This window comes from Aegilops tauschii, chromosome 4 (genome assembly GCF_002575655.3).
Source record: "Aegilops tauschii subsp. strangulata cultivar AL8/78 chromosome 4, Aet v6.0, whole genome shotgun sequence".
NCBI classification, from domain to species: Eukaryota; Viridiplantae; Streptophyta; class Magnoliopsida; order Poales; family Poaceae; genus Aegilops; species Aegilops tauschii.
Window position 1 is genome coordinate 407,249,900 of NC_053038.3, and position 8,495 is coordinate 407,258,394.

An 8,495-nucleotide genomic window follows, 5' to 3' on the forward strand; every position below is an offset into this window, starting at 1 on the left:
ACCAAGTGTATCTGGGTATTTTCCAGAGAAACATTACATATACTTGGACGAAGGACCAATGGAGGAGATAAGTAGAGATAGAAAAGAGATTTAGATTTAGAGTTGGATTTAGATTAGACTTAGATTTAGATTTATAAATATTTAGATATACCATTAGATATTAGAGATTTTCTCTACTATTCCCTCCGTTTACAATTATAAGATCTTTTGAATATTGTAATATGGACAGACTGAAATAAATAAACAAACGGACGTGAACATGGCTCCACGCGCACCCCTTGTGAATAGTAAATTCTAAAAAAATACTATAAAAATTAATAAAAAATCTGAATTTTTTTGTAATATACATAATTAACCGGTATATTCATGTATGAAGTTTCATGATGAAATCACATCCATGATGAAACCTATACCTACTCGCTCAACCCGTCTGTGCGATTGCTCGACAGTTTGACGCAAAATGAGTCAAATAGGGATGGGACAGTCATTAGTCATATAATTTTTTTTAGAATAATTCGTCATATAGTTAGGCAGACGCAAAAGGCGCTCACTATCATGGGCCGGCCCAGTCAGCAACTCGCACCCTGTCTTTGTTACTGAGCTCTTCCCCAATACTTTTCCAGTGAGTTTTCTTCTAAGTTTTTTTTGTGTTTTCTTTGGTTTTTCAGTCTGCTTTCTTTGCTTTTCATTAAAAAAATCTTATTTCTAGAAAAATGTGAACGCTTTCTTAATTACGTGAACATTTTTGAAATTATATATATGAACACTTTTGTTTACAAGGAATTTTTACGTGTGTAAACATTTTAAAAATATTTATCGTGTATTTATAAAAGTGCCTATCTTCTGTAGAAAAAAATCACCATGCGTGTGAAAAATATGGATCATGAATGTCCATAGAGACAGAAGAAATGTTATTTTACTAATAAAAAAGGAAAAAAGGGAAAAGGCTGGGAGAACAAGAATAAACCGGGAAGCAGGCTAGTAATTTGCAATTTGCGGCCCACCGTAGCAGGCTGGCAGCCCACTTCCCACTGCCTCCTCACCCGAGCGACACAGTCACAGACTCACAGCAACCACCCATCCGTAAAAAACACACGCAGCGACCTAGCGGGAGACACAGCCGCCGCCCCTCCTGGCCCCTCCCATCGTCGCCGCCGGCCCTACCATCGTCGCTCCGGGCTCCAGCGCTCCCCTCCCCTCCAGGAAACCGCCGCTCGCCCGCTCTCTTCCCCTAGCTTCACACCGCTCGGCCAGTTCCCTCCCAGGAGCCGGTCATTGGCTTGTGGGAAGTGGCTACCCTCGCCTGCTCGCCGTCCTTCGCCGTCGCCGGTCTCCATTCGCCATCCCCTGTTGGCTGCCGCCCTCAGCCCCTCACTGCCGCTCGGTTCAGTGAGTTAACTGGCTTTTGTACTGGTATAGCCCCAGATGTGGTTGGGACGTAAGTTTGTCTATCTGTTGTTGTCCTGGTCATTTACCATACTCCTAAGTTCCTCTGTTGGTGCCCTCACTGGAATTATGCTTATGGTTTTGGCAGATACAACGACCTTCGTGATCGAATATTTTCTAAACATCTAGATTTGTTCCCCGAGAAGGTATGCTTTGCAAACGCTGCTATATTATTTGTTCAAACTGATGAAGATAATAGGGGGGTTGGACAACCATTGGAGGAGTATGTATGTATGGGGTGAATGTGAACAAGAATGAAAATATTCAGCTTCATCTCTCACTCGCTCAATTCTATGAATTCAATTATACCCTTTCTCGACATTCATTAGTAGTAATTTTATGACACTAAGATCGGTGTTTAGCAATTGTTTTCCCTTTTTGAGAACTATAATGGGCTAGCAAATGTCTTGGTTACTCATGGTTCTGCTTTCTGGCCTACCCTTTACGGGCTGCTATTTGTTGCAGTAGGCTTCTACTATAGTACCCAACGAAGAACCCCGTAAAAGGCGCCTCCTCATCCGTCATTCTGTCGAGCAACTCAGACGCGCCGCCGTTGCTATGCTTCTCCGACCCCGCCCCTTCCTCCTGCAGGCCCTCACACCGCTTCCCTTCTCCTGTGGCCCCCTCGCGGTCCGCCGCACGCTCTCAGCGCACGCCGCGGCAGCCGGGGCCGCCCCCCGCGGCGATGCGCCCGCGCCGGCGCGAACCCGCCACAAGAACTCCCGGAAGGCCGAGCCGCCTAGGGTGCCCACGGATACGGCGCTGTTCTTCCCGCCGGGGGTAGACCGTGACGCGGCTGTGGCGGCGGAGATGTTGATTCCGGGGTCGAACATCGTGGTGGGACCGTACGCCGGGGACGCGAGGGTAAAGGAGGCTGAGTTCATCGGGTGCAGCGCGCACGCCCGGGACTGCCCGAAGGACGACCGCCCCGAGTTCGCCGTCCTCGGCCGCTCCAACGTCGGCAAGTCCTCTCTCATCAATACGCTCACGCGCCGCAAGGAAGTCGCACTCACCTCCAAGAAGCCTGGTAATCATTTTCATTCCTTTGGTTGTAGAGGTGGTTTGTGGTGCCAGACATAGCAAAATGTGTTTGTTTCTTCTAGAGTAGCTAGTGGTTAAAATTGCTGAAGTGAGTTGGCCTTTTCAATGATACACGTGTTCTAGTAATTGCTCTCGGCTTGAGATGAAAATGTAATTATGCTGCAGACTTGATAATGCTCTGTTTGTGTTATGGGGATTTTCAACTGTATTATCGGGATAATTGTGAATTGTACTTTTAGGTATGGACAGGTTTATCGCCTTATCAATCTGTTTTGACGAGGGTGTATTATTTCATTGATCCTATAGCAAATTTCCTGGATTTAAGCTACTGCCTTTTTTTCCTTTTCCGAAAAGGACGGTAAACCCTCTAACTCTGCATCGGCTGATGCATGCAGTCATCTTATTGCAAAAGTTCTTCTCCCAGCTTCTGCACCTAGCATTAGGGATGCACACAGCCTTTGAATTATGAGTGCCAACATTTTTATCTTGATGGGTGGATTAGTGCACACATTCCTCCACCATGCTAGGTACTAACCCTGATCCTCATGAAAATAAATGGAGAAAAGCCCCTGTGCATCACTAGTCTATTTCTGAGAATTGAACCTGTCTGGGCAGGCTGCACAACTGCATGCCCAACCACTGAGCCAAAGCTCCATGTTTAAATTTACTTTACTTTACTGCTACAAACTTGTCCTTTTATTGTTGTTAAATATCATATCTGGGGCTGATATCATATATTTTGCAGGGAAGACTCAAACAATTAACCACCATTTGATTAACAAGAGTTGGTACCTTGTGGATTTGCCTGGTTACGGGTATATTCACTTTCTTCACCCGCACTACTAGTTTATTGCATTTTCTGAAGCTGCAATTGATTAATTTGAAGGAGCTTAGTTTTCATAAGAACATATGATTAATAAGTAAAAACAAGCTCATGTTCTTCAGGAGTTGAATAGTACCATCCTCTGTTTTTTTTCTTATTCTTTTGCATACTGTTCTTGATGCAATGCCATTTGTGTGTTCATGTGTGATGTAAGTGAATGTCAGCGTATGTATACATACATAATGCCTTGGAAGTTCAATACATTATGTCCTGCTCCAGTAGTACCAATTATTTCTGCTTCAAACTGCAGACACTGAATAGCATATATATGCCTAAAGAAATAGAATAGGATATGCCACAAGTCTTCTAGATAAATTTCGTTCTTTTGAAAGCATCTCTTCTTTTTTGGGGGGAAAGCCATCATGGCAAATAAATTTCATTCTTTTGAAAGTACGTCTTGTTTTTAGGGAAAGCCATCATGGCAACTTTATCCATTGGGTATAGTTGTTACATTGTTCACTAGTTGTGCTAAGATTGCATCAGGTGGATCCTACAGCCACAAGTTGGCAGATGGTCCAACAGAATTGCTAACCAGAGTTGACCATGAATCTAGTACATCCTACTTGTCCCGCCAAAACCAGACCATCCCGCAGAGCTCTTGCTTCTGCCATGGCGGCTGAATCAATATAGGGTATAACACAGTTTCTAGCTGATATGAAATCTCCATGGTCATCAGGACGTATTGCACCAGTAGCTCCACTCTCATCATCGTCATCGAAGCCTGCATCCGCATTCAGTTTCACATAGTTCTGTGGCGGCTTCTTCCAGCCTCCTCTCCGAATCCCTTCTGCCCTCTTCTTAGCTCTACCGTAATTGGGACATAAGGCCAGGATGGCTTGTGCTGAATGAACCGGAGCTTGAACTGGTTCAGATCGGTTAGCCTGCCTCCTCTCCCACCATACATACCATGAAGCTACCGCCAGAAGCTCTTCCCATCCGATATCTGGAGGTGGCCTAGCTGAACCGACCTCTCCTGCATCATAATTTCCAACATAGGGGCTTCGGCTCGGTCCAACAAACAGACTTCTGCAATCGCCACTCTCACACCTAAGTGCTCCCAAATTTCTGACCCGTGGACAGATGATTTCACATTCAACAGCACATAGTGGACGTTGGCCATTTGTATCATATGCCTACTTGCCAATACGGGTGTGTTTGGTTTGAGCCCCAACTAGCACGACCAAAATTTTGGCACGGCCAAAAAAATTGGTGAGTTGATGTTGTTTGGATTACAACATTTGTACCTACCAACATTTTGGCAAAAAAATTAGGGCTCTATTTGGTTTGCAACCTATTGATTTCGCATGGCCGCTTAAATTAGGAAAAAGACTATTGGGCTTCGTTGAACAAGATAATTACAGACGTGCTGCACATATTTAAATATGCCATGGCCGCTTAAATTAGGAAAAAGACTATTGGGCTTCGTTGAACAAGATAATACACAGCCGCTTAGATAGCTGCGTCAGATCTGCTACCTAAAAGTCTGAGAGGTGCCGCTTGGGCTCACGCTGTCAGCGCGTAGTCGATTGGTTAATCTGTGTTTCACAACGACAAATGAGAACGCACGATGAAGAAGACCGGGCGAGCCTCGTCCATTATTTGGTGAAGTTTTTTGGTGCCCTCTGCTCACCCGCGCGTTGGCGAAATTAACACAGGCGCGTCCCAGGTGGGCTGGGCAAGGCAAAGTTTTGGAGCCAATCCAAACGAGTACCAAATCAGCCGGGCGAGCTGGTATGGCTAGCGTTGGCTGAAAACCAAACAGACCCTACACCTTTACATGGAATAGCTCCTTCACCACTCTCCAGACAAAGATCTTTATGTTGAAAGTATGTCTTGGAAGCCTTTCATATTTTGGTTTTCTTGTCAACTCCAACATTAGATTTAGAACAGACATAAGCTCTGTCAACTTCTGAATAAGTTGCTGTCTGATTGTAATCTCTGAGGATATAGCAATTCTACACACTAAATGAAGCAACAATGTTTTAAGTAGGAACTCAAAAGAACTTTTAGTGTTAATTTTCCATTCTCAAATTTTACATTATTTTTTCATACTCATTAGGGCATTTTCCCAGCAAGAACTACTGAGCATAGTTTAGGATTTACCTGGCCTACGCAGTAAACATGATCAGATCAAGTTCTTCCTGCATGTAGGTTTGCAGCTGCGTCCAAGACAGCTCGAACGGATTGGTCTTCATTTACCAAGGGGTATTTCTTGAACAGGGACACTTTGGTCGGTGTACTGCTCCTTGTTGATGCTAGTGTTCCAACTCAACAAATTGACCTCGACTGTGCTAACTGGCTTGGTCGTAACAATGTGAGACAACTTACCCTTTCACCTGAAAATGTATATTACATGCTGGTTATGGATTTAAATGTCAAGTGACTTGTATCTTCAGGATTGATTGTACATGTGCCCTATAATAATACTGATCTCCAGCAACTATCTGCTATTCTATTGTTTTGGTGTCACAGGTCGGGCTAACCTTTGTGTTCACCAAGTGTGACAAAGTAAAGAAAGGCAAAGGGGGTCGGCCTGATGAGAACATCAAAGTGTTCCTGGAGAACATCGGTTCGCTCTATCCAAGGCCTCCTCCATGGATCATGACGAGCAGCACCACAGGACTAGGCCGCGACGGGCTGCTCCTCCATATGTCGCAGCTGAGGAACTACTGGGACAATGAGGCAACCTAGGTCAGTGCTTCTTCAGGCTTGGGACAGCTAAAGCTAGGAGCAACAGTACTTGCAGAAGAGAGCAGCACAAACCGATCATCCTGCCTGACGAACTTCAGTTTCTGGACTTCACCGATGGATCGTGCTTTGCATAGACTTCAGGTTCAGTTTCATTGCGCTGGCCTCTTGATGTATAGCGGAAGATGATTCACGATACGCAGACATGATACAGTAATACCGCGCCCCTTCTGGTCCATGTTTGTTGTAGTAATATTTGGCTCACCTGCGGAAGTAAAGTCTCGTCCACTTGTTACGATATCTGAACGCAATGGGCCGATCTGGAACTGTACATTTATACCACTACTCGTATGGCGAAGGCAGCCCAGCAAATTCAATGTACTGCTGCACACATTGAATTGCACGGAAATTAATTTGTTGCGCACGCTTTACTGCCCGACAGACTACATGGTCTAGTACGACTGGCCATTAAAATTCGATTAAATCCAGATTTCCGGTGGTGGTACTGGTACCACTGTACCGTGGTACATAAGCGCCGGCCTTTTTTGTGGCGCTCTCGCTTTGAACAGCGGAGACACGGACACAGTTACCATGTCCCACCGGAACTGCGGAGCCGGGCAGGCAGGGAAAACGGAAAGCGAGGCGTGCACGGACGACTGGTGACCGGAGATGTTTCTCTTTCGCCGGGCCTGGCTGGCTCGCCGATCCCCCAGCTCCGCTGGCCCGGTGGCTCCACCGGCAGCGAAGAGGTGAGGCCCATGGCATGCCATCCATGTGTTTCTTTGGTTTTATTTGGGTTTTCTGAAGCAGGCGGCGGCCGGAGTAGGAGTACAGAGCCGAGCTCTGAAAGGCCAGGAGAATGGCCAGCGTCAACTCGCGGGAAGTGTTTTGTAGGAGTAGTTCGTTGCTTTGCTGTGTTCAGAAAAAAAATGTTCGTTGCTGGGCGAGAGGTGGCTTGGGAGAGGGAGACCGGGGGTCAATCAAGCGGCCCCATGCCCTGCTGCCGCTGACTGTGGGGGCAGCCGCAGGTGGGCTCATGGGCCACATGCCCCCACCCTTGTCCCCTTTCTCATCAGGCCTCTCCTCCTCCGTCCCTCTCTGTCCCTGGCTCTATCGGGCCCAGTGCACAGGGACTGAGGGTGCCCTTGTCCTTGTGCGACCACATCGCTACGGTGCTCCCTAAAAAAAACATCGCTACAAGTAAAATTGCAAAGTTAATAATGCTCAAGTACAAAGATGGAGTAAGCCAGGTCCCAAATTTGTGAAACTGAACGTGGACGCTTCTTTCCATGTGGAAGAAGGAGCAGGAGCAACGGCTGCTGTAATCAGGGACGAGAGAGGTAACTTCTTAGCAGGCCATTGCCGCTTTATGTCTTATGTAGTTGATGTCGTGACAATGGAGACCATGGCGATGCGGGCTGGCCTCATTTTTGCAAATTCACTTGGATTTCCTCGAGTGGAAGCGGTGTCTTTCTACAGCGGTGATTGAATGTTGCACCGAGCAAACAAGATGGTGGGATGCTGCAGCGGCAATCTTTGCGGAGTGTGTGGACACGTCTTTGTTTATTGGGAATGTTATTTTTAAACACTGTAATCGTTCTTCAAATAATGCGGCTCATGTGCTAACTAGTCATAGTTTCTGTAAAAAGACTTCTAATAGCTGGATGGGAGAGCCTCCAAGCTTTCTAGTTTCCGGACTCGTGGAAGATGTAATACCTGTTTAATTCAATAAAGCTAGTCATGATGGCCTTTTCTAAAAAGATATAGTAGCCAAAATTGCCTGAAAAAAAAGAGTTGGCGAATCACACATGCCCACTAAAAGGAAAGCCAAGTAGACAAGAGTTTACCGACGGGGATCTCCACTACTACCAGGGAGGGAGGCAGAAACCCAAAGAGGAAGCAAGGGAGCACCAACCAATCCTATCGCCCAAGCTGGAGTAAATTGTTGGTGTGCGACTAGACGAAAAGTTGTATAGTAGTAATGCTGTTACTGTGCTAGCTATCTTGCTTCACAATCACAACACGGCAGCAGCCAGTCAGCTCCTTTCCCCGCACGCCACCAGTATATAAACATATACTGATCTGGTTTGAAACTGGTTCTCACGTTTATTATCGGTCAGGGGTACCAACATGGCTTGTCAGATCTACAGCTTATAACTGCCATGAGCAGCATGGAAGCTGGGGGTAAGCTGACTGATTTGCGGGGATTCGTAAAGAATATTCAGGCGTCATACAATGGAATTTCCAACGCCTAACGGTTTACAATGAAATTCAAACTGCTGCTGACAAGATCAGATGAGCAAGACAAATGAAGAAGGAAACAGAGGAGTGTGGACTGCTGCTCGTGCTGCTTCAGGTTCAGGCCATGCGCATGCGTCGCATCGCCTCGCATGCGCGCCGACTCGATGGATCAATCAGCCTCTGTCGCTGGCTGCGA

The 8,495-nt window shown here is 46.3% G+C and overlaps 1 protein-coding gene across 2 annotated transcripts; it reads left to right on the plus strand.

Annotated features, from left to right (window-relative positions):
• Positions 1-1,049: 1,049 nt before the first annotated feature.
• Positions 1,050-6,358, plus strand: LOC109733327 (GTP-binding protein At2g22870). Of its 2 annotated transcripts, none has more exons than XM_020292520.4 (6): positions 1,050-1,438; positions 1,535-1,592; positions 1,912-2,473; positions 3,233-3,302; positions 5,522-5,684; positions 5,843-6,358. In XM_020292520.4, the coding sequence occupies exons 3-6, from the start codon at positions 2,005-2,007 to the stop codon at positions 6,059-6,061; spliced, it is 921 nt and encodes a 306-aa protein (XP_020148109.1). In that variant the 5' UTR covers positions 1,050-1,438; positions 1,535-1,592; positions 1,912-2,004; the 3' UTR covers positions 6,062-6,358. The 2 variants fall into 2 exon arrangements, with proteins under 2 accessions (XP_020148109.1, XP_020148110.1); XM_020292521.4 differs by having other exon boundaries at positions 1,055-1,438; positions 1,915-2,473.
• Positions 6,359-8,495: the final 2,137 nt, after the last annotated feature.

What these genes read in the sequence shown, in the direction of transcription:
- LOC109733327 (XM_020292520.4), top strand. Translation starts at nt 2,005, where the DNA reads ATGCTTCTCCGACCCCGCCCCTTCCTCCTGCAGGCCCTCACACCGCTT. An exon ending in ACTCACCTCCAAGAAGCCTG is followed by an intron (nt 2,474 to 3,232) that starts GTAATCATTTTC and finishes TATATTTTGCAG; the next exon opens with GGAAGACTCAAACAATTAAC. An exon ending in GTGGATTTGCCTGGTTACGG is followed by an intron (nt 3,303 to 5,521) that starts GTATATTCACTT and finishes TCCTGCATGTAG; the next exon opens with GTTTGCAGCTGCGTCCAAGA.